The 26,400-nt window shown below is 35.9% G+C and overlaps 1 protein-coding gene across 4 annotated transcripts in view; it reads left to right on the top strand.

Annotated features, from left to right (window-relative positions):
* Nucleotides 1-26,400, top strand: part of MNS1 (meiosis specific nuclear structural 1) — a 132,006-nt gene that overhangs the window by 53,920 nt on the left and 51,686 nt on the right. For all 4 annotated transcript variants that reach the window (XM_028496315.2, XM_055087972.1, XM_055087973.1 and 1 more), the window contains 6 exons: nucleotides 678-780; nucleotides 3,311-3,540; nucleotides 4,490-4,706; nucleotides 4,808-4,915; nucleotides 19,681-19,938; nucleotides 25,764-25,889. In XM_028496315.2, the coding sequence (XP_028352116.1) occupies nucleotides 678-780; nucleotides 3,311-3,540; nucleotides 4,490-4,706; nucleotides 4,808-4,915; nucleotides 19,681-19,938; nucleotides 25,764-25,889 (1,042 nt within the window). The remainder of the gene's footprint in view (nucleotides 1-677; nucleotides 781-3,310; nucleotides 3,541-4,489; nucleotides 4,707-4,807; nucleotides 4,916-19,680; nucleotides 19,939-25,763; nucleotides 25,890-26,400) is intronic.

Raw genomic sequence — 26,400 nt, 5'->3', positions numbered from 1 at the left:
ACTGGCACAGTAAAATAAAAATTTTTGTGTGGCCTATTGTTTTCATTAAATTTAAGAGAGTGATAGTTTAAAAAGTAATTCAGAGATTATCTGAGGCCAGTCCCCATTTTTTTTTTTAACAGGTAAGTAAACAAGCCCAGAGAAGTGATGTAAACTTGCCCATGTTACTCCCTCTTCATCATCATCAAAAAATAGTTACCATATGTAGTAGAGTGTCTACTGTTATACACATTAACTTATTTAATTGTCAAAACTATCCCTTTTACAGATAGCAAAACCAAGGTACAAAATTTAAGTAACTTGTATAGGTTTAAACCTCTCCACTATAGTTATTCTTTTAGCCTAATAGTACTGGTAACTGGACAGAAATTTTAACCTATATTGATCTAGCACCTTTTCTGAGCCAGGCACTGGCAGAAAGATTTTTAGTGATGATTATTGAAAATAAAAGGGTTGTTTTGTCTAGAAAAGTTAATTATAGTGTCTCTTTTCACATGCATTCTGATTTTTCTTGGGATGAATGGAGAAAGGGGTATTTTTTCAAAATATTTTTAAAATAATGTAAATATCTTTTATACATTTAGAAAAAATTCATTTAAATTGCAGATACATATTATTTTTAAAATAGTAAGAGATATATGGTCCTCGAATTTAAATTTCTCTCTTTTTTAAAACAGTATTGAGCTCAGAGAATTGGAGAAGAAATTAAAAGCAGCTTACATGAGTAAAGAAAGAGCAGCTCAGATTGCTGAAAAGGATGCCGTTAAATATGAGCAAATGGTAAACATGTTTCTGGTCATTACGTTTTCCATATTTTTAGCTTCATTTAGAAAACCAAAAATAGACCAATTTTTGGAAAATTGTTGCATTCTATAAAGAATTTTAGTGATGATTATTGTTAGATTTCTCAAATACTTTTATACTTTTCAGATCCTTAAGGTGTAAGAAATTATGGGTATTGAGCTTTGTGTAATTTAATATTAGAACCTTTCAGAGACACGAGGAATTAGGTTGCTGCTTAGAATGAACAGCTATATTCAGTAACTCCCAGCCTTCTTAATGGTCTCCAACTGATTATTCTTTGACAAACCAATACAAGTTGTTAGCATAATCAGTGTATTTTAGAATGTTACTAAATTTTTAATTTTTAAAATGTTTTAAAAAATAAACTGTAAGTAGGAAACTTTTCTGTTTTATAAACAGCAATCTTTTCTTCTCATGTTTTCCTCTATTTTTATCTTCTTTTCTTACTCCTGACCTGCTGCACATTACTGGTAATAGTTACTCTTGGGCAAAGGAGTTTCAGACACACGCAGCAGTAGTGTTACACAGTATAATATAAAATAGGGTTTATTAACACTTAAAAGCAGGGTGTACGTCATCACTTGAACTCTCATCACTCATAAAGGCTAGACATAGATGAAAAGGTCTGATTGCAATGTTACACAGTCTTTTAAGTTTCCTTCTCTCATTTCTTATTACTTTGTAGAGCATTTTGATAGCAGAGTTCCCTCTCTCCTAGATCCCTTTCAAAGATGTTATATGGCTATTAAAGAGAAAGAGGTAAAGGGAAATAGTTTGGCTTTTAAAGTTGGCCAGAATATATTATATGTTAAAAGGAAAAAAAGCAAGTTGCAAAAAAAATTGGAGAATAATACATTTCACAGTACATTTTCATTTTTAAAAACTTGTACATGTATGTATGTGTACATCAGCATCTGTGTGTGCATGTATACACACACACACATATGTGTTCTGTATATCAACACACATGTTCACACACACATAGAATTAGAGGGGTGATATCAAAATACTTGACCAGTGCAGTGTTATACAGCCCTCAAATAAGAACAGATGCTGGCCGTAGTGAAATGTGTGTGTGCATGTGTGTTAGTATAGAAAAAGTCTGGAGGGTTGTACAGCATGCTGTTAACAATGATAGCCTTTGGTGTGGCAGGTGGTAGGAGAGGGTAAGGAGACTTCACTTCATGAGCCATATTCTACCCTTTAAAAAATAAAGTAGAACATAAACAATGTACTATTTGACCAGTAGATTGCAGTTTTAATTATCTTGATAATTGAGATTATTCGAGGCAGTTGTAGATATTTATTCTGGCTGTTGAAAGAATTGCTGTTATTTTCTAAATAAAATTGATCCACAAAAATTAAAGTCACATACTCCTAGGACTTGACTAGGTGTCAGGATATTTAGGTGCTAGTTTTGGCGCTCTCTCTCAGCCTTAGATTTCTTATCTGTGAAATGAGAACATTGTACTTCTATAAGTGTGTGATAATTTGTACATACATGTTTTTGTCATGTCATATTTTTTCTATAGAGCCTAGTACAACATGTGCTAAGAAAAGAGAAGGAAAGAAAGAATTTTGGTCAAGTCATATTAACAGTGTATATGTTAAAGGCATCAATTAGATCAGGAATGGCATTAGCATTCATATTTTAATCTGTTTCTTCTTTTATGTTTGATGCTGCTAACCATTCTAGCATTTGGGATGTGATCCTAATGTTAAAGGATGATTTTTTAAAGTGCCCTAATATATTTACTTTAAAGCATTTTGTTAAATGATTTCAAAATGCTGAAAACAAGTAAGGAGTTTAACCCATTCAAGAAGTAGGATTGTGTCTAACTCAGAAGGAATGGTCTTGAATGAGTGAATTAAAACCTAAGAAAACAGGCACAGTGACATATGTGACCCTTTTATTAAATTAAAGTGATTACCAGGGGCCTTTAATAGATGAGAAAGAGGAGACTTCAAAGGCCAGTGGCAGGAAAGAAAATTTAGGCTGAGAGAAACTTAAGAGCTGCTCAGAGCTATTTAATAGCAGACCTGTATAAAAAAGGTAGTACCTTACCATCCTTACTCTAAATAGCAGCCAATACCCAGTGGAGCTAAAATTTCTGAAAATTGCTTACATCAACTTTTAAATAGATGAAAAAGATGACTACTGCTTTGGCAGTTAACATAGTTGTTAACAAAGCACTTCTAATTTTACTTACTGTTTTTCAAATGTGGAGTTTATTCTCCTTGTTGCCCTGAGAGAGCTACTTGAAGGAATAGGAAAGCCTCTTTAGGGTTTGACTCATCATTCAAACCCTTCAGGAAAGCCTCTTTAGGGTTTGACTCATCATTCAAACCCTTCAGGTGACAGTGACTTACCTTTGCTTTTTACCTACACTGTTACATAATATTTTATATAACAGGCTTTATAGTATTCAGTTCCATCTGCTAAAAGTATTCTATCCTATTGTGTTCAGATTTGAAAGTGGAAAGATGAATTTTGTTTTAATAACAGAAACGTGATGCTGAAATAGCCAAAACTATGATGGAAGAACACGAGAGATTAATAAAGGAAGAGAATGCTGCAGAGGAAAAACGAAACAAAGTAAAAGCACAGTACAATCGTGACTTAGAGAAACAACTTGAAGAACAAGAAAAGAAGAAGCAGGAAGCTTATGAGCAACTGCTGAAAGAGAAACTCATGATTGATGAAATTGTTAGGAAAATCTATGAAGAAGATCAATTGTAAGTTTATCCCAACTTTCTTACATGCCTAAACATTTACATTAGATTTATCTCAGGCTTGTCATGAAGAGTAAATCACCTAAACAGTGCCTACTACATGGTAAGTCCAAGTAAATGTTATCTCATAAACTGAGACCAAGTCTTCTCTTTTTTTTTTTTATAAATTTTTTTCTTTCTTTCTTTCTTTATGGCTGCGTTGGGTCTTTGTTGCTGTGTGCCGGCTTCCTCTAGTTGCGGCAAGCCGGGGCTACTCTTTGTTGTGGTGCGCAGGATTTTCATTGCAGTGGCTTCTCTTGTTGCGGAGCACAGGCTCTAGGTGTGCGGGCTTTAGTAGTTGTGGTTCGCGGGCTATAGAGCGCAGGCTCAGTAGTTGTGGCACATGGGTCTAGTTGCTCCGTGACATGTGTGATCTTCCTGGACCAGGGCTCGAACACGTGTCCCCCACATTGGCAGGCAGACTCTCAACCACTGTACCACCAGGGAAGCCCCCAAGTCTTACTTATCTTTGTTAGCATGATAATTAATTGTCTGATAGTTAAGAAATACTTATTAAGTGACAATGGCTAAACTTTGTTTTTCTTAAGTAAGCCCATATCAAGAGAACTTGTTTTCTGTTCAGTTTACCTGGTAGACAGCTAAAGTGTAGAGTGCTGTGAAACATATATAAACAGGTGGTGGCCTTTCTGAAGTGAGATGCATAAAACATCATAATAGGTTAGAGAAGAGGCACAGTAGTAGTTTACTCAGAGAAAATTCATACCTGTTATTATATTTAGTGGCACACAGTAAACACTCAAAATGTTTGTTGCATGAAAAGAATGAAAAAATTGTAAATAGGGAAGCCATTTTTCTCCACATCATTATCAACTGAAGGAAATGATATTTATATTTTTTTATTTTTTATTATTATTTCTGTTACTATACAACTGCATTCACTATTGCTTTTTAGGGAAAGACAACAAAAGTTAGAAAAAATGAATACAATTCGAAGGTATATAGAAGAGTTTAAGAAAGAGCAGTCTCTCTGGAGAAAAAAGAAACATGAGGAAATGGAAGAAGAAAACAGAAAAATCATAGAGTTTGCCAAGATGCAGCAACAAAGAGAAGACGATCGGATGGCAAAAGTTCAAGAAAGTGAAGAAAAAAGGCTACAGCTTCAGAATATGGTATTAAAATAACCATTTCTTTAACACTGGAGAAATTCTGAAATATTGGTCATAGAATTTGATTCCTTTACATGTTTGTGTTTTTTTTTTTAATTTAATAGCTGACTCAGAGATTGGAAGAAATGCTGCGGCAACGTGAAGATTTAGAACAAGTGCAACAGGAATTATACCAGGAAGAACAAGCAGAAATACATAAGAAGAAACTAAAAGTAAGTTTTGGAAATTGAAGGAATGATTAACATAGAGAAGAGTATCATTTTGAGATGAAGCAGTAGAAAGATAATAGATTTAAACCTAACCATATTGATAATTACATTATATGTAAATGGTATAAACACTGCAGTTAAAAGAGATTTTCAGGCTGGATAAAAAAGCTAGACCCAGGCAGCAGTTCACAAAGTGCATCAAAAGCATGATGCAACTATATTATCTACAAAGGAACATAATTTAAATATGAAGACACATATGGTTTAAAAGCAAAAGAATGGAGAAAGATATACCATACCAACACCAACCAAGAGCATGTTAGAGTAGAAATCATGATGAATAGGCTAAATTCATCTAGAGGATGTAATAGCCCTAAAGGTGTATGAACCTAAGTAAAACTTCAAAATACATGCAGCAAAACTGGAAAAACTGAAAGGAGAAATAAATCCATAATTATATTTGAATGTTTCAATACTCCTTCTCATTACTATATAAAATAAGTAGTCAGAAAACCATGGAATATAGTGTTGAACAATAATATCAACAAATCAAGAAGATTTGTCAATTTTCTAATTGGGTGTTTTTTGTTCATATATTGTAGAATTTTAAGAGTTCTTTATGTATTCTAGGTACTAGTCCTTTGTCAGGTGTGTGGTTTACAGATATTTTCACTCAGTCTATAGCTTGCCTTTTCATCCTCTTAACAAAGTCGTTTTCCAAGGAAATGTTTTCAATTTCTGTGAAGTCCAATTTATCAATTTCTGTTTTTATGGATCATACTTTGGTATCAATTCTAGGAAGTCTTTGCCTACATCCTGAAGAATTTCTCCTTTTTTTTCCTAAAAGGTTTCATTTTCAGTTAATTTTTGTTTATAAGGTATGAGACTTAGGTCAGGTTTCATTTTTGCTTCTCTGTGTCCAGTTGTTTCACACTATTTGTTGAAAAGGTTTTCTCTCTTACATTGAGTTGCTTTTGCACCTTTGTTTAAAACACAGTTGAGCATATTTGTGTGTATATTCCTGGGATCTCTATTTTGTCTGTTGATGTATGTGTCTATCCCTTCAGCAGTACCACACAGTTTTGATTACTGTAGCTATATAGTTGAAGTCTTCAAAATTGTTTTAGCTATTCTAATTCCTTTGCCTTTCCATATAAAGTTTAGAATAATCTTGTCTGTATCTACAAATAGTCATTGGGGAATTTGATAGGAATTATATTAAGTCTGAATATCAATTTGGGGAAAATTGACATATTCAATATATTGAGTCTTCCAGTCCATGAACACAGAATGACTCTCCATTTACAGTTGCCCCTTGAACAACACAGGTTTGAATTGTGTGAGTCCACTTATATTCAGGTATTTTTCAGTAGTAAATACTACTATTTATACAGTCCATGGTTGGTTGATTCCACAGATATAGAGCAACCGTGGATACAAAGAGCCGACTAAATTTTGTGGATTAACCCTGTGTTGTTCAAGAGTCAAGTCTATTTAGATCATCTTTGAATTTTTTCATCAATGTTTTATAGTTTTCAACTTACAAATCCTGTACATGTTTTGTTAGATTTATATCTAAGTATTTCAGTTTTTTGAGTGATTGTAAATGGAATTTGTTTTAATTTCATTGTCCACATACTCATTGCTAGTGAATTGACTTTTTTAATGTTTATCTTGTGTCTCATGACCTTGCTGAATTCACTTAGCAGCTGTGGGAGTTGGTTTGTTTGTTTTTCCATACATAGTCATGTCCTCTGCAAACAGGGGCAGTTTTATTTCTTGCTTTCTTATCTATATACCTTTTATTTACTTTTTTTGCCTTATTGTACTGGCTAAAACTCAGCACTGGCTAGCACTATGTTGAATAAAAGTGATGAGAGTAGATATCACCTTTCTTTGTTATCTATCAGGGAAAAGCATTCTGTTAATTGTAGTTTTTTTTGTAGATGCTCTTTATAAAGTTGAGGACTTTTTCTATCACTGTTTTTCTGAAGATTTTTGTCATGAAGGGTGTTGAATTTTGTCAAATGCTTTTTCTACGTCTATTGATAATGACCATGTACTTTTTCTTCTTTAGCCTGGTTGATTGCATTGATTGATTCTGGGGGTTACTGAACAACCTTGCATCACTGGAATAAATCTCACTTGGTCATGGTGTATACTTCTTATAATATATGACTGGATTTTAGTTTTCTAATAATGTGTTAAGGATTTTTGCATCCATATTCATGAGGAATATTGGTTTTTAGTTTTCATTTTTTATACTGGTGTCAGGGTAATACTGTCTTCATAAAATGAATGAAGAAGTGTTTCCTTCTATTTTCTAGAAGAGATTGTTTAGAATTGGTGTTAATTCTTTAAACATTTGGTAGAATTTTCCAGTGAAACTATCTAGGCTAGGAGTTTTATTTTTTGAGAGTTTTTAAATATTAATTCAATATTTTATTGTATATTTATTTTAAAGTTTTTATTTTATATTGGAGTATAGTTGATTTATAATATTGTGTTACTTTCAGATGTACAGCAAAGTGATTAGTTATACATATACATATATCCATTCTTTTCCTGATTCTTTTACCATATAGGTTATTATAGAATATTGAGGAGAGTTCTCTGTGCTATATAGTAGGTCCTTGTTGATTATCTATTTTATATATAGTGGTGTGTGTATGTTAATCCCAAACACCTAATTTATCCCTCCCCCCCACCTTTCCCCTTTGGTAACCATAGATTTGTTTTCGAAGGCTGTGAGTCTCTGTTTTGTAAATAAGTTCATTTGTATTGTTTTTTAGATTCCACATATAAGTGATATCATATGATATTTATCTTTCTCTGACTTACTTCATTTAGTATGATAATATCTAGGTCCATCCATGTTGCTGGAAATGGCATTATTTCATTCTTTTTTATGGCTGAGTAATATTCCATTGTATATATGTACCGCGTCTTCTTTATCTATTCCTCTGCTGATGGACATTTAGGTTGCTTCCATGTTTTGGCTACTGTAAATAGTGCTGCAGTGAACATTGAGCTGCATGTATCTTTTCGAATTATGATTTTCTCTGGATATATGCCCAGGAGTGGGATTGCTGAGTCAAATGGTAGTTCTATTTTTAGTTTTTTAGAGACCCTCCATACCGTTCTCCATAGTGGTTGTACCAATTTACATTCCCACCAACAGTGTAGGAGGGTTCCCTTTTCTCCACACCCACTTTGGCATTTATTGTTGTAGACTTTTTGATGATGGCCCTTCTGACCGATGTGGTGTGATACCTCATTGTAGTTTTAGTGATGTTGAGCATGTTTTTGTGTGCTTTTTGGCCATCTGTATGTCTTCTTTGGAGAAATGTCTCTTTAGATCTTCTGCCCATTTTTTGATTGGGTTGTTTATTATTTTGATATTGAACTGTATGAGCTGTTTGTATGCTTTAGAGAGTAAGCCCTTGTCAGTTGCATTATTTCCAAATATATTCTCCCATTCTGTGGGTTGTCTTTTCATTTTGTTTATGGCTTCCTTTGCTGTTAAAAAACTTTTAAGTTTCATTAGGTCTCATTTGTTTATTTTTTATTTTATTTCCATTACTCTAAGAGGTGGATCAAAAAAGATATTGCTATGATTTATGTCAAAGAGTGTTCTGCCTATGTTTTCCTTTTAAGAGTTTTATAGTATCTGGTCTTACATTTAGGTCTTTAATCCATTTTGAGTTTATTTTTGTGTATGGTATTAGAGAATGTTCTAATTTCATTCTTTTACTTGTAGCTGTCCAGTTTTCCCACCATCACTTATTGAAGAGACTGTCTTTTCTCCATTGTATATTCTTGCCTCCTTTGTCATAGGTTAATTGACCATAGGTGCATGGGTTTATTTCTGGGCTTTCTATCCTATTCCATTGATCTATATTTCTGTTTTTGTGCAAGTACCATACTGTTTTTTGTTTGTTTATTTTTGGCTGCATTAGGTCTTCATTGCTGCACGTGAGCTTTCTCTAGTTGCGGCGAGCAGGGGCTACTCTTCGTTGTGGTGAGTGGACTTCTCACTGAGGTGGCTTCTCTAGTTGAAGAGCATGGGCTTTAGGCACGTGGGCTTCAGTAGTTGTGGCACGTGGGCTCAGTAGTTGTGGCACATGGGTTCTAGAGCACAGGCTAGTAGTTGTGGTGCACAGGCTTAGTTGCTCACTGCATGTGGGATCTTCCCAGACCAGGGCTTGAATCTGTGTCCCCTGCATTGGCAGGCAGATTCTTAACCACTGCGCCACCAAGGAAGCCCTACCATACTGTTTTCATGACTGAGGCTTTATAGTATAATCTGAAGTCAGGGAGCATTATTCTTCCAGCTCTGTTTTTCTTTCTCAGGATTGCTTTGGCTATTTAGGGTCTTTTGTGTTTCCATACAAATTGTGAAATTTTTTGTTCTATGAAAATTGCCATTGGTAATTTGACAGGGATTGCATTGAATCTGTAGGTTGCCTTTGGTAGTATAATCGTTTTAACAATATCGATTCTTCCAATCCAAGAGCATGGTATATCTGTCCATCTGTTTGTGTCATCTTTGATTTCTTTCATCAGTACCTTATACTCTTCAGAGTAAGGGTCTTTTGCCTCCTTAGGTGGGTTTATTCCTAGGTATTTTATTCTTTTTGATGCAATGGTAAATGGAATAGTTTTCTTAATTTCTCTGTCTGATCTTTCATTGTTATTGTATAGAAATGCAAGAGATTTCTGTGTGTTAACTTTGTATCCTGCAACTTTACCGAATTCATTGTTGAACTCTAGTAGTTTTCTGGTAGCATCTTTAGGATTTCCTATGTATAGTATCATGTCATCTGCAAACAGTGACAGTTTTACTTCATCTTTTCCAATTTGGATTCCTTCTATTTCTTTTTCTTCTCTGATTGCATGTTAGGACTTCCAAAAATATGTTGAATTATAGTGACGAGAGTGCACATCCTTGTCTGGTTCCTGATCTTAGAGAAAATGCTTTCAGCTTTTCACTGTTGAGAAGGATGTTTGCTGTGGGTTTGTCATATATGGCCTTTATTATGTTGAGGTATGTTCCCTCTATTCCCACTTTCTGAAGAGTTTTTATCATGAAAGGGTGTTGAATATTTTCAAAAGCTTTTTCTGCAACTATTGAGATGGTCATATGGTTTTTATTCTTCAATTTTTTAATGTGGTGTATCACACTGATTGATTTGCAGATATTGAAAAATTCTTGCATCTCTGGGATAAATCCCACTGGATCATGGTGTATGATCCTTTTAATGTATTGTTGGATTTAGCTTGCTAGTATTTTGTTGAGGATGTTTGCATCTGTGTTCATCAGAGATATTGGACTGTAATTTTCTTTTTTGTGGTATCTTTGGTTTTGGTATCAGGGTGATGGTGGCCTCATAGAATGAGTTTGGGAGTGTTTCCTTCCTCTGCAATTTTTGGAAGAGTTTCAGAAGGATAGGTGTTATCTCTTCTCTAAATGTTTGCTGGAATTCACCTGTGTTTGCTAGAGTTCTGGTCCTGGGCTTTTGTTTGTTGGAAGATTTTTAATCACAGTTTCAATTTCAGTACTTGTGATAGGTCTTTTCGTTTTGGGTTGGCCAAAAGGTTCGTTCGGGTTTTTCCATGAAATGTTACAGGAAAACCTGAACGAACTTTTTGGCCAACCCGATATTTTCTATTTCTTCCTGGTTCAGTCTTGGAAAGTTGTACCTTTCTAAGAATTAGTCCGTTTTTTCTAGGTTGTCCATTCTATTGGTGTATAGTTGCTTGTAGTAGTCTCTTATGATCCTTTGTATTTCTGTGGTGTCCATTGTAACTTTTCTGTTATCATTTCTAATTTTATTGATTTGAGCCCTCTCCCTTTTTTTCTTGATGAGTCTGGCTGAAGGTTTATCAATTTTGTTTATCTTTTCAAAGAACCAGCTTTTAGTTTCATTGACCTTTTCTATTGTTTCCTTCATCCCTGTTTCATTTATTTCTGTTCTGATGTTTATGATTTCTTTCCTTCTACTAACTTTGGGTGTTGTCTGTTCTTTCTCTACTTGCTTTAGGTAGGTGGTTTATTTGGGATTTTTCTTGTTTCCTGAGGTAAGATTGTGTTGCTGTTAACTTCCCTCTTAGAACTGCTTTTGCTGCATCCCATAGGTTTTGGATCATTGAGGTTTCATTTTCATTTGTTTCTAGGTATGTTTTGATTTACTCTTTGATTTCTTCAGTGATCCATCAGTTGTTCAGTAATACTAGTTTAGCCTCCATATGTTTGTGTTTGTTACAGTTTTTTTCTTTTAGTCGATTTTTTTTAATTTATAATTTTTTAAATTTATTTTTGGCTGCATTGGGTCTTCGTTGCTAAGCACGGGCTTTCTGTAGTTGTGGCAAGCAGGGGTTACTATTCGATGTGGTACACAGGCTTCTCATTGTGGTGGCTTCTCTTTGTTGTGGAGCATGGGCTCTAGGCATGCGGGCTTCAGTAGTTGTGGCACGCGGGCTCAGTATTTGTGGCACACGGGCTTAGTTGCTCCACGGCATGTGGGATCTTCCCAGACCAGGGCTCTAACCCATGTCCCCTGCATTGTCAGGTGGATTCTTAACCACTGCGCCACCAGGGAAGTCCTTGTAGTTGATTTCTAATCTGATAGCATTGTGGTCAGAAAAGATGCTTGATATGATTTCAATTTACTTAAATTGACTGAGGCTTTGTTTGTGGCTTAGCTTGTGATCTGTCCTGGAGGATGTTCCATGTACACTTGTCCTTCCTCTGAATGCCAGACCCTCAGGCTGGGGAGCCTGACGTGGGGCTCAGAACTCTCACTCCTGTGGGAGAACCTCTGCGATATAATTATTTTCCAGTTTGCATGTCACCCACCTGGCAGGTGTGGGATTTGATTATATCGTGAAAGCACTCTTTGTACCGTCTAGTTGTGGCTACTTCTTTGTCTTTGGATGTAGAACATCTTATATGGTAGGTTCCAGTCTTTTTTGTCGATGGTTGTTCAGCAGTTAGTTGTAATTTTGGTATTTTCGTGAGAGGAGGTGAGCTCAAGTCCTACTACCCCACCATCTTGTCTCATCCCCTCAATATTCTTATTAGTTACTGAATAGAGTTATTCAAATTATTTCATATTCGGTGAGTTTTGGTGACTTGTGTTTTTCAAAGAAGTGATCCATTTTGTCTAAATTGTCAAACTTAGGTGTGTAGAATAGTTTGTACTATTATCCTTTTAATGTCTGCAGAGTCTCTAGTGTTTCATTTCTGGTATTGATAGTTTGTTTCTTCATTTATTTGGTCACTCTTACATTAAGATTTAATTTTATCTGATTTTTCTTTAAATTTCAACTTTCTTGAGGTATAATTGCCACATAAAATTGTAAGATATTTAAAGTGTACACTGTGGTGATTTGATAAACATTTACAATGTAAAAAGATTACCCCATCTAGTTAATTACACATCTATCACTTAACAGATTTGTTTGGGTTTTTTTTTTGCGGTACGTGGGCCTCTCACTGCTGTGGCCTCTCCGATTGTGGAGCACAGGCTCCGGACGCGCAGGCTCAGTGGCCATGGCTCACGGGCCCAGCCGCTCCATGGCATGTGGGATCCTCCCAGACCGGGGCACGAACCTGTGTCCCCTGCATCGGCAGGCGGTCTCTCAACCACTGTGCCACTAGGGAAGCCCCAGATTTGTTTTTTTATGTGTGAGAATATTTTAAGTTCTACTCTCTTTATACAATAAAGTGTTATCAACTGTAGTCACCATGTTTTACATTAGATCCTCAGACCTTATTTGTTTTAGAGCCAGAAATTTGTACCGTTTTACCAATCTCTTCCTATTTCCCCCACCTGCCAGCCTCTGGCAACCACTTTTCAACTTTCTGTTTCAATGAGTTTGACATTTTTTTTTTTCTTTTTCGATTCCACACATAAGTGTTACCATGCAATATTTGTCTTTCTTTGTCCAGCTCATTTCACTTAGCGTAAAGCCCTCAGGGTCCATCCATGTTGTCAAAAATAGCAGGATTTCATTCTTTTTTATGGCTGAATAATATTTCATTTTATATAGATGTACCACATTTTTTTATCCATTCATATGTTGATGGACAGTTAGGTTGTTTCCATATTTTTGCTATTGTGAGTGATACTGCAATGAACATGGGAGTGCATATACCTTAAGATCCTGTTTTCATTTCCTTTGGATATATACCTGGAAGTGGGATTGCTGGATCACATGATAGTTCTATCTTTAATTTTTTTGAGGAACCTCTATACTGGCTACCAATTTACATTTCCACCCACAGTGATAAGGGGTCCCTTTTTTCCACATACGCACCCAACTCTTATTATCTCTTGGGGTTTGTTTTTTTTTTTTGATGATAGCCATTCTAACAGGTATCTCATTGTGATCTTGATTTGCATTTCCCTGATGTTTAGTGATGTTCAGTATCTTTTCATGTACCTGTTGGCCATTTGTATATCTTCTTTGGAAAAAAAATCTGTTCAGATACTCTGCCCATTTTTTAATTGTTTTTTTTTGTTCCTTTCTGTTAAATTTTATGTCTTCTTTATGTATTTTGGACATTAACTCCTATCCGATACAGGATTTGCAAATGTTGTGTTGCCTTTTCATTTTGTTGATGATTTCCTTGGCTGTGCAGAAGCTTTTTAGTTTGATGTAATCCCACTTGTTTATTTGGCTTTTGGTGTCAAATACAAAAACTTATTGCCAAGACTGATATAGAGAAACTTACCCCCCTGTGTTTTCTTCTAGGAGATTCATGTTTTCAATTTCATTGATATTTTAAAGAGAGCCAGCTTTTTGCCTAATTGATATTGTCTATCGGTTTTCTATTTTCAATTCCATTGATATCTGCTCTTCATTTACTTCCTTCTGCTTCCTTTTTATGGGTTCCTGAGGTGTAGTAGCTTAGATTATTATTATTTTTAAAATTCTTTTTCAGACTCTTTTTCCTTATAGGTTATTACAAGATATTGAGAATAGTTCCCTGTGCTATACAGTAGGTCCTTGTTGGTTAAGATGTAGTTTTTTTGTTTGTTTTGTTTTTAGCTTAGATTATTGATTTGAGACATTTCCTACATGCATGCCCTTAATGCTATAAATGTATTTTACTAAATGTATGCATTTGATGCTATAAATTTCCTTCAAAACTGTTTCAGTTGCATCTTGCAAGTTTTGATGTCTTATTTTCATTTTCATTAACTCTGATGTATTTATTTTCTTGAGACTTCCTCTTTAACCAATGGATTTCTTAAAAGTGTGTTACTTAGTGCCCAAATGTCCAGAAATTTTTGTGTTTTTTAAAAATTATTGATTTCTAGTTTGATTCCATTGTGATCAGAGAACACACTCAATATGATTTTATTTCCTTTAAGTTTATTCTGTGAATATTTGAAAAGAATATGTATTCTGCTATTTTGGGTGAAATGTTCTATCAATGTCAATTAGATCCTACTGATTGATAGTTTTCTTGAGTTCTTCTATATACTTGCTGATTTTCTGTCTAGTTGTTGTATCAGTTGTGGAGAGAGGATTGCTGATGACTCTAACCATATATTTGTGGATTTGTGTGTTTCTCCTTAAAGTGTTTTTTTTAAGTTGAGGTAAAAGTCATGTAACATAAAATTGACTACTTTAACTTCTTTAAAGCAGCATTTAGTACATTCACAATATTGTGCAACCATCATCTCTGTCTAGTTCCAAAACATTTTCATTACCCCAAAAGGATACCTGCATTAAGCAGCCACTGCCCTTTCTGTGCTCTCCTAGACCCTGGCAACTACTAATCTGCTTTCTGTCTTTATGAATTTGGCTATTCTGGGTATATCATATAAGTGGGATCATACAATATGTGATCTTTTGTGTTGGGATATTTTTCCCTTAGAATAATATTTTGGAGGTTTATCCATTTTGTAGCAGGTATCAGTATTTCATTCCTTTCTTTCTGGCTGAATAATAGTCCACTGCATGGATATGTAACATTTTTTTATCCATTCGATAGTTTATGGATATTTGGTTTGTTTACACCTTTTTTTTAACTGTTGTGAATGTTACTGCTATGAACATTTGTGTACAAGTTTTTGTTTGAATATCTTTTTCAAATTCTTTTGGGTAAATACCTAGCAGTGGTATTCTGGGTCATATGGTAATTCTGTTTAAATTTTTGAGGAAGTGCCCAGCTGTTTTCCACAAAGGCTGCACCATTGTACATTACTACTACCAATGCAGGAGGGTTCCAATTTCTTCACATCCTTGCCAACACTTGTTATAGTCCATCATGCTATAACACAAAAAAGCTGAAACTAAAAAATTTCTAGAATAAAACATAAAAGAAGGTTGTTATAAACTTGAGAATGGCAAAAACTTTTTTAGAAGGATAAAAATGTCATGAGCCATAAAAAATGTTTATAAACTGGCTACATTGAAATTAATAATTTCCAGACTTCCCTGGTGGTGCAGTGGTTAAGAATATGCCTGCCAAGGCAGGGGACACGGGCTCGATCCCTGGTCCGGGAAGATCCCACATGCCACAGAGCAGCTAAGCCTGTGCGCCACAACTACTGAGCCTGCGTGCCTACAGCCTGTGAGCCACAACTACTGAAGCCTGCATGCCTAGAGCCCATGCTCTGCAACAAGAGAAGCCACCGCAGTGAGAAGTCCGCACACCGCTAAGAAGAGTAGCCCCGCTCGCTGCAACTAGAGAAAACCCACGTGCAGCAATGAAGACCAAACACAGCCAAAAAATAAATAAATAAATATTTTTAAAAAATTAATAATTTCTTAACATTGTTAGGAAAATGAAAATGCAAGCCACAGTTTGGGAGAAAATGTTCCCTATATGTATATCTTAAATAACCTTTATCCAGAATATATAAAGAACACTCATAACCTGATAAGAGAATATAAAAAACCCATTTAAAAAAATTAATTATTTAGTTTCGGCTGCATTGGGCCTTCGTTGCTGTGCGCGGGCTTTCTTTTTAGTTGCGGTGAGCAGGGGCCACTCTTCGCTGCAGCGCGTGGGCCTCTCACTGTGGTGGCTTCTCTTGTTGCAGAGCACAGGCTCCAGGTGCACGGGCTTTGGTAGTTGTGGCTCACAGGCTCCACAGCGCAGGCTCAGCAGTTGTGGCTCATGGGCTCAGCTGCTCCGTGGCATGTGGGATCTTCCTGGACCAGGGCTCGAACCCGTGTCCCCTGCATCGGCAGGCGGATTCCCAACCACTGCGCCACCAGGGAAGCCCCCCAGTTTTTTTAAATGAGCCAAAATTTGAACACTTTGTTTGTTTGTTTGTTCTGGCCACACTGCATGGCTTGCAGAATCTTAGTTCCTTGACCAGGGATTGAACCCATGCCCTCAGCAGTGACGGTGTGGAGTCCTAACCACTGGACCACCAGGGAATTCCCAAAAGTTTGAACAGTTTGTAAAACCAGATATATGAATAGCCAAGTACACAATAAATTATAGCTATTAGTACTATTATTTGTAATATTATCAGCTATATAAAAATGGAACATTATTTTAGATACTGTTTCATTAACAAGGAGGAAATAGACACCATGTAAAATATCAAAACTTATTTCATGTAAATCCTTAATTAACTGTATGTAAGAATATAAAATGTGTCCAGTTTTTAAAAAAAAAAATCTTAATGTAATCCACTTATAGATACTGAATGTCAAATAACCCCAAAAGCATTAAGAATAAAATGATGGAGGAAGGCATAACAGGCATATATGACCAAATGGGAAGCAGGTAGGCAGGGTTATCACTAGGTAAGTGGAACATCAAATGAATCCCAGATACCACAGATAAAAGGTATAATCACCAAGGGAGGTATAACAGAATGAACATTTAATCTTCCATGTAACGTTGTATTGAAGTACGTAACTTTAAAAGCTGTTAGATCGCCAAAGAAAATTTACTGGAATAATACAAGGCGAAAGGGTGTTTAAACATCACTAGAAATTAATAACAAATATTTTAAACCACTAACTGAAAATCTAAAAACTTTCTTTTCAATTATTATTGGTTGAAGAGGATATTTGCAGAAAATTCAGAGGATAAGATTATGACCTATCAAAATCTATCAGGCAATTAATTATTAAATGAACAATATTAGAAAAAACTGTGTAGGCAACCAACTCAATAACTGAGAAAACAATATAAATTCAAGTATGAGGCAAGAATATGGAAGGAAATAATAAAGATACAAGTAGGAATAAACCAAAAATCAGGAGAACACATTAACATTTATTAATCCAGTTGCTTAATATTGGGTGGAAAAAGATTTTATTCTGGAAAAACGTAATAAAAAAGAAAAAAAGGTGAAAACAAAATTTGAAGGGATAAAGGGTCTATAAAGAGAGTAGATTAGAAAAATAGTGAAAAGTTATTCAATTATCTACTAATAAAATAAAAATCTCAATGGCACAATTTTCTGCATTAAAAATACAGTGATTTCAAAAAATGTAGAAAAACTAGACAAAATAAGATTATTAAGGATATTTCCTCTATCACAAGACTTTTGTGCCCTGCCTCACATCTTCTCAGTCTCATCTCTGATTTCAGTGACAGCTGTGGGGAACAGTTGTGAGGGCTCAGATGGACTCTGTGCTGACGGCTTCCTAAAGTGTAGGGGTGTGGGGGGGGGCAGGGAGGTAACATCCTCTGGGGCATCCCTCAACCAACAGTGGACAGAAATTGAGGGATAAATTCTTCTCTGCCTGGCGGCCTTTGGGAAGGTCCTAAAAGGTGCTCCATGCATTCCTCACAAGGTCCTGGCAGGATTAAGCCTTAGTTGTCTGAGGCAGTAACCAGCTCAGTGATGTACCCTTGTGTTGGCTTTTCTTCCTTCCTTGTTTTACTCTGTCCCTCACCACTGAGATTCCCTCCCCGGTAAAATATCTCTATATAAGTCCTTGTTTAAGGCTCTGCTTTCAGAGGAGAACCCAGACTAAGATATCTCTAAAAAGTTTCCAGCCTCAGAGTAATTTTACAGCAAATTACTTCAAACCTTGAGTGAACAGCTATTCCTCAAACCACATAATGGGTTTTAGAACACAGAAAAGGATGGAAAATTATACAGTTCATATTATATTAACTACATAATCCTGATCCAGACACATCAGAGTACATGAACACTTTTCTGGTTGAAAAAACATAATAAATGGTGTGTTGTTTTGCCAAACTCTTCCCTGTTCTTTAGCCAGATGTCTTCACCATTGGATTAAACTAAAATTTGTATGGGAGATGGTTGCCAGGCACTGTCAACAGTTCATTTAGTTCAATATGTACTGAATTTCTCTGTGCAAAGTATTATGATAAGCTCTGGAGGAATTCAAAGCTAACTGACACAGCATCTCTGCCTTCAGTGAGCCTTTGACTTCTATGAAATATATAGCAAATAAACACAAACTATATATTATAAAATCACTATGTGCCCAGCATCCCAAAGGAACGTAAGATATGCCATCTATGAATTTATTTTTAGTGAGGAGATAAGGTATGTATATATGGGATAAAATTGAATGATGAAACATTAAATGGTATAAGAGCACACAAAGAGAGAGAAGTTTGCGTTAGAGTGATTAGAGACTATGGAAGAGAGGTATGATTTGAAAAGAGGATTAGATAGGGATAAATGAAGAAAAAGAGGCTGAATGATCAATATAATGAACAAAGTTGCTGTAACTGATACTGCAGATTGGCTCACTTAAAACCCACTCCTACTCCTACCACATCCTACCCCGTTTTAAATTCATTTGTCTTTATTATAAAGACTATAAAGTTAAAACTATATTTCTCTTCTTTTAGCTAGAATTCTTCATATGAACTATGTTACCTCCAACAGTCATCACCCCCACTTCAAGGTGTGAAGATGGAAGTGAGCAAAATGAGATAGCAGTCAGAGTTACCATAGGCCGAGTTACCATAATAGGACTTGAGCAGTGGGAGGGCAGCTTGGTTCCCTGGCCTTCCTGGAAGTTCTGTATGCCACCTGATGGCCTACAGTAAATCCCTTGTAGTTTGTGTTATCTGTAGGTAAGAACCTTGGCCATCTGGGTGTTGTTAAGGCAATATCTTGAATGCTTTGAAGATTCTGGCCTACCTGGAGCTTTTATTAGAATTGAGCAAAGTTGGTTAGATTAGCAAATGATTTAAAATTTACATTGGTCCTAATTGAATAGATAGATGATAAAGCAAAAATGGGTGATGACTGTAAAATTCTTTGTATTTTTTGAAATCTTTCATAATAAAATGTTGGGGAAATTAAACCTTGTAGGAAAGGACTTTAACTGCTTCAGGTAAATTTGAATTTCCCTGAAATACTTCTGATTGTCATTGCTAGATTATTGTTCTGAAAAATATTTATCAATGATTTGAATGCAGGTTTCTAGAATGATTCATAGTTAGTACAAATTATACAGATGACAGATTTAATAAACTGAGATATGCAAAAATTTTTTATATCAGCTCTTTTCAAAGTTAATGCATTAATTCTGACTACAGAAACAAGGTGGTAAATATATATTAATTAAAATTTAAAATAAGTAATAGGCAATCCAAGGGTAACATGTACTTTGTGTAACTATTAGTTTTTAAAGGATGGGGCAAAGTGTTACCTTGAAAAGCCTTAATTTTTCAGTTTTATTTCATACTGTAACACTAAGCTTAATCAAACTCTGTCCTACCCTATCTTTTATAAATCTGCTGTAAAGAAATAGTTACTGAATTAACTTTTATATGTATTGTGATTTAGGAAGAAGCAGAAAAGAAATCAAGAAAGCAAAAGGAGTTGAAGCAAAATTTTATGGAACAAATGGCCTTGAAGGAACTAGTACTTCAGGCTGCAAAAGAGGAAGAGGAGATCTTTAGAAAAGCTATGCTGGTGAAATATGCTGAGGATGATCGAATAGAATTAATGAATGCTCAGAAGCAAAGAATGAAGCAACTAGAACACAAGAGGGCTGTGGAAAAACTTATTGAAGAGCGTCGCAACCAGTTCCTTGCAGAGAAAGTAAGGACAAGTATTTTGGGGTTTTTTTTGGTAATTATCATTGAATAGCAACCAGCTAATTTATTTATCCACTAAACATTTAACTGAGAACTGTTTATGTGCCAGATGTTAGATATCCATTTACTAATCATATGATATATAAATTTTCTGACCACTTGTTAATCAATGAATCTAGAAAATATATATTGATGCTTTCTATGTGTTAGACATTGGTTGGTATTGAGAACACAAAGATAAATATGACTAAGTCCATATCATCTATAAGTTTTTGGTGTTGGTTAAGAAAAATACATTGAAAACAATGATTATAAAGATATATCAAGTGCATGTGATGATAATTATACAGACATGGACATCTTGGTATGGCAGAGAGGAGACAGATCATGAATGCCCTGGCTGCTATTTTAATGATGGACTTTATCCAGGGAGACCCACTGAAGAATTAAGAAAGCTACATGATAAGATCTGTACTTGGAAAGATGGCTAAGGTAGCAGTGTTGAGGACAGATGTGAGGGGAGTAAGACCAGAGACAGGAAGATCAGTAAGGAAGTTATTATAGTTATCCCAGTGATAGGTGATGAAAACCCATGTGAACAGAGAAGGGATCCACCTGTGAGATGTTAGGAAGGTAGAGTTGATGGGGCTTGGTGACCAATTAGTTCTGGAGAGTTGAGAGAAGAATTAGGCTACTACTAATAAATAATGCTATTATGTACTTCCATCTTCAGTGAGTGGTGATGTGCTACAGAAAGAGTATGTACAAAGAAAAACAGATTTTGAGGGAGTATATAATTCCATTTTGTCCACATTGATTTTGAGGCCCAGGGGAAGATTTCTTAGTTGGAAACGTGGATTTAAGAATTGGTGAGGAAACTAGGACACGTTGATTTGTCTATTTGTATTTCATCCGTAAAACTGAAATAATACTTTAAGAACCAAATAAGAAAATGTGTAAGTGTTTTGAAAAGATAAAGAGCTCTAAATCTGAAAAGTACAGATTAGGCATATGGCAAATATTTTTAAGTAGTAATAGAAGTGGTAGTAATAATAACTAACATTTACTGAGCATTTTTATATGTCATTCATTATTCTATACTCATTATAAGCAAAGTAATAACTTTTAACTTTCATCCCTGTGAATTAGGTACTATTACTACCCCCATTTTAAAGATGTGGAAACTGAGGCATAGAGATTATATGTATTGCCCAAGGTTTTCACAGCAAGTAAGTGGCAGAGCTGGGATTATTAAATTAATATCATAATGCTGATCTTTCCTGCATGGGTAGACAAAAAGAAATCTCAAGATATTCTTATAATCAACAGATACTGATCTGCTAGGCATTCTGCTGAGTGTTGGTGAGGGAACCAAAACAAATAAAAGCTCATTCTGGTAGCTTCTAATCTAGCAAAAGAAAATAAGGTCTAGATACCCAAAAGACTCGACGATATATAGCACTATATTAAGAATATATTTCTTAAATGTACAATGTAAACATTTGTAGAATGTGGTAGTGTGGGATTTACTAGTGTGCAATACCTTTACGACAGAACTATGTGGATTTATCTGGAAATACATACAAAATGAATAAAAGAAGACAGAGGAAGGCTATTCCAAGTTGGCAGCATATGGAATTATCAAATGGAGAAACCTGAATAATAGGCAGAGGAGTTTGGACATGATACAGTAGAAACTGGTTATCATAATATGGTCTTTAACAAGAGGAGAAAGTAGTAATTTAAGAGTGAAGAGATGAGGACCTGGAATAGGTTAACAGAGCAGTGGAAGGAGAGAGAAAGGGGAGAGTTTAAATATTTTTAAAGGAAGAATAGATGAGACTTGTATGATTTTTTTGGACCATATAAGGTAGAGTGGAGGAAGGAGTCAAAATAACTCTCAAAGTTTCAAACATGAGAAACTCAAGGAATACAAGTTGCTGTTATGTTTTGAATTGGAGCAAAAAGATATAATGACTTCATTTTTAGTCATACTGAGTTTGAAATAGAAACGCAAGTTGAAAAATCCTGAAGGCAGTTGAACAGAAGAAGAAAACTTAGGTCAAGTATTCTTAGACAAGCATTTCTGTCATTAAGTAGCACAGAGAGTTTCAAACTAAGATGATTCTTCCAAATAATATATTATAATGAGAAACAATCAGAGGGCCAGTGACTGAGACTTGGAGAACATTTTAGTTAGGAGGTGGAAGTAGTAGAAAAAATTGCCAAGACCAAGAAATAGAAAGATAAAAGAATCTGGAAGTCACAGAAAACCAAGAGAGATCAGGTCTTTTGCCTGCTGCAATGACGTGTTGGGAGACTTGGGGTTCAATTTTTGGCTTTCCTCTATACTTAGTCAACTCACGGTGTAGTTCTTTTTTAAAAAAAATATCTATTTATTTATTTTGTCTGCGTCAGGTCTTTTTTTTTTTTTTTTGCGGTTAGTGGGCCTCTCACTGTTGTGGCCTCTCCTGTCGCGGAGCACAGGCTCCGGATGCGCAGGCCCAGCGGCCATGGCTCATGGGCCCAGCCACTCTGCAGCATGCGGGATCCTCCCGGACCGGGGCACGAACCCATATCCCCTGCATCGGCAGGCAGACTCCCAACCACTGCGCCACCAGGGAAGCCCTGCGTCAGGTCTTAATTGCAGCACGTGGGATCTTCCGTTGTGGCGTGCAGGCTCTTCGTTGCGGCGCCTGGGCTTCTCTCTAGTTGTGGAGTGCAGGCTTCTCTCTAGTTGTGGCCCACGGGCTTAGTTGCCCCGCAGCATGTGGGATCTTAGTTCCCTGACCAAGGATTGAACCCGTGTCCCCTGCATTGGAAGGCGGATTCTTAACTACTGGACCACCAGGAAAGTCCCCTTATGCCATAGTTCTTTTGTCATATTTCCAGATGCCTAAAGGACACAGTTGGAAATCTTGTGGGTGCCTTAGAATTTAGGTTTCCAAAAGTGAATGTAACAGACAAACCATCTCCAATTTCTGTAGCCTGAATCTTGGTTAAAGACAGGCTTGGGTGACTGAGTGAATATGCTATCACCTTGGAATCATTCCTGGACTCTTCCCATTTCTTACCTAATAATTTTTAGTCAGCCACCAAATCCTATTGATTCCACCTCAACAATCCTATTGATTCCACCTCTTAAATTTAGTTTCTCTTCTTCATAACTTAATTTAGACATTCAGTATCATTCTGTGGACCACTGAAATTGACTTATAATTGGTCTCCTTGTGGCATCTGCTACCAGTTAGCAAGGTATAAAAAAATATCTCATTATGTCCTCCTCCTGCTTAACTTAAGTGGATTCCTACTGGCTAAAACTTCAATTTTGTAGCTTTGATATAAACCAACCATGATCTACTGCAACCTTTAAGGGAGATAATTACCTATGAAGCACCTAGCATTTTGCCTGGTCAGAGCAAAGTGATCAAGGAGACTGAAAATTAAAAGCCTTTTGAAATTGACCAGAAAGCTTTGAATACTCCTTGTCTAGAAAGAGGTAGAACCAGTAACTGTGACTGTCCTATCTGATGGCTTACAGAGCTAATCTGAAAGCTATTGGAAAAGTTAGCAAGACAGCTGTAAATGGAAGAAATCTGAAAATATTACCTAAAGCATAAATACTTTCACAAAAAATTTATATCTTAATTTTTTTTAAATTGTAAATGTTCCTGATATGAAGCTGTGGGCTTAATTTAAATATCAGTGAGATTGGGTCACATTTCTATTCTGGTCCAAGGGCAAGGATGAATTTTCATGATCATAGAATCATGAATCCATTCTATTACCTAATCATATAAGGCTCTGTTTTTTTTTTTGTCCTCATGAACAAATTGGTTTCATACCTTCCTAAAATATTTACCCTAATTAACTATAAAAGTGTTTTTTAGGATGAACAGTTAATGTGGTCTACCACATCCTAAGAAGGGAAATCCTGTATTACACCTAAATTAGAGCCCATATACATCACTGGACAAAAATCTAATGAGTGAGTTTTTCTCATAACATTATAGAACTTCCTGCATCTCCCTATTATAAGGAATAGATCAGTTAGGATGATGCTTGGCTACAAGTAGTCTCAAATTAACAGTGGCTTAGTAGATAGTTTACTATTCCCTCACATGAAAGTCTAGAAATTGAGGCTTTATTCATAGTCTTCAGGAACCCAGGCTCCTTCTATCTTTTCGTTATGGCTTCTGTAGGATATAGCCGTCATCTTCATGGTTTAAATTAGATCTTCAACCTTCATATCCATGTTTCAAGCAGCAGATGGAAGAAGTGCAGAAGGGACAAAGGATATAAGATTGATTCCTGGAAACTGCCATCTGACACTTTTGCTTATATTCCATTGACAAAATCCTAGTCCTGTTGTGACCACAGTTGACCCTAAAGGAGCCTTAGAAATGTAGTCTAAAAAAAAATTCAGGTATAGTGATTCTATGGTAGATTGTATTACCCTGTTTCATCTTAGAGATAAAATAATTAAGAGCAACTCAACCCTTTGATTCAGTAGCAACATGGGTGAAAGTGTAAGTCTTTTCTCAATTAGTTGTCAGTGATACTTCTAATTCTGTAATACAAATGAATCTGACATGATAGTAGACAAAATATTCTCAGGAGAATCAATTCCAGGTTTAACTAGCATTGGATATGGCTGTGTCCTAGCATTCTTCTGTATTTACATTCAATAACTTTAAAGAGGTTATATAGAAGCTTGCCTCTCACTGTAGCAAAAAAGACAGATATCCTGCTTTCTGGTTTACATGACTTAAACTAGTTATTTCAAAGAAAAGTTTAGCATTAATACTACTTTAACTAAAGTAATTCTTGGCAGAAATTCATCAATGTTTTTTCAGTGGTCTGCCTTTAGTATCCTTCCCTATCCAATAGGACTATTTGGATATATTCCATAAAAGTTCTTTTAAGCCCTAAAATGTGTTAAAGCTAGTCATCTCTTCCATATTTATATGGCACAGAAGTTTGGTGTGGTTGTCTATCAGACGTTTGTTTGTTTGTTCATTTATTTTTGGCTGTGTTGGGTCTTTGTTGTGGCGAGCGAGGGCTATTCTTCATTGTGGTGTGCTGGCTTCTCACTGCGGTGGCTCCTCTTGTTGCAGAGCAGGGCTCTAGGCACGCAGGCTTCAACAGTTGTGGCTCATGGGCTCTAGAGTGCAGGCTCAGTAGTTGTGGCACAGGGGCTTAGTTGCTCCGTGGCATGTGGGATCCTCCCGGACCAGGGCTCAAACCTGTGTCCCCTGCATTGGCAGGCGGATTCTTAACCACTGTGCCACCAGGGAGTCCCTGTATCAGAACTCTTGCCTGAGAAATACTGGTTCTCCTGTTGGAACTCTTGCTGTTACTCTTGTGCTTCATACAGGCTTTACAAAACTTTATATGGCAGTACTTATCTTTTAGATATCCCTATTCTGTTTTATCTACCTTTTTTTTCGTCTTACACTGTAAGCTGCTTTCAGTACCTGGAGTATGGTAAGCATGCAATAAATAATTGTTGAACTAATTAGGAAATCATTTCTTTGAATCTTTTTTCCTTGGTAATGAAGATACTTGTCCTGAAAATATGTACTTGCCTCCCTAAAATCCCAGTCATAACTGGGATTTTTCTTGTAGCTTTAAAGAAATAATGACTGTAATATATACATATGTATATGTGTGTATATATATATATATATATATAAAATGTAAAAGATATATATTATCTATTACCTATCAGTTTTATCTAATTTACTGCAAGAGTAAATTAGACAAATTTATTGGACAAATTCTTAATGTGTTTTGTGACAATAAAATAAATTTTATTTATATTTCCAGCAACGTGAACTGGAAGAATGGCAGTTGCAGCAAAGAAGGCAAGGATGTATTAATGAAATTATTGAAGAAGAAAGACTAAAACTTCTCAAAGAACATGCTACAAAATTACTAGGATATCTCCCTAAAGTAAGTGACATTTAACACATAACCTCTAATAGTGGGGATAAAAACATAGTATTAAGATTTCAGAGGGAAACTGAAGATGGTGGAGTAGAAGGACGTGTGCTCACTCCCTCTTGTGAGAGCACCAGAATCACAAATAACTGCTGAACAATCATTGACAGGAAGACACTGGAAGTCACCAAAAAAGATACCTCACATCCAAAGACAAAGGAGAAGCCACAGTGAGATGGTCGGAGGGGTGCAATCACAATAAAATCAAATCCCATAACTGCTGGGTGGGTGACTCACAAGCTGGAGAACAATTATACCACAGAAGTCCACCCATTGGAGTGAAGTCACACAGGAGGCTTCCCAACTTGGGGGTCTGGCAATGGGAGGAGGAATTCCTAGAGAATCAGACTTTGAAGGCTAGTGGGATTTGATTGCAGGACTTCGACAGGACTGGGGGAAACAGAGACTCCACACTTGGAGGGCACACACAAAGTAGTGTGCGCATCAGGACCGAGGGCGAAGG

Source organism: Physeter macrocephalus, chromosome 11 (genome assembly GCF_002837175.3).
Source record: "Physeter macrocephalus isolate SW-GA chromosome 11, ASM283717v5, whole genome shotgun sequence".
Classification (NCBI taxonomy): domain Eukaryota; kingdom Metazoa; phylum Chordata; class Mammalia; order Artiodactyla; family Physeteridae; genus Physeter; species Physeter macrocephalus.
Note: the sequence above shows the minus strand (reverse complement) of the source record. Positions and strands in the feature narration are given on the sequence as shown.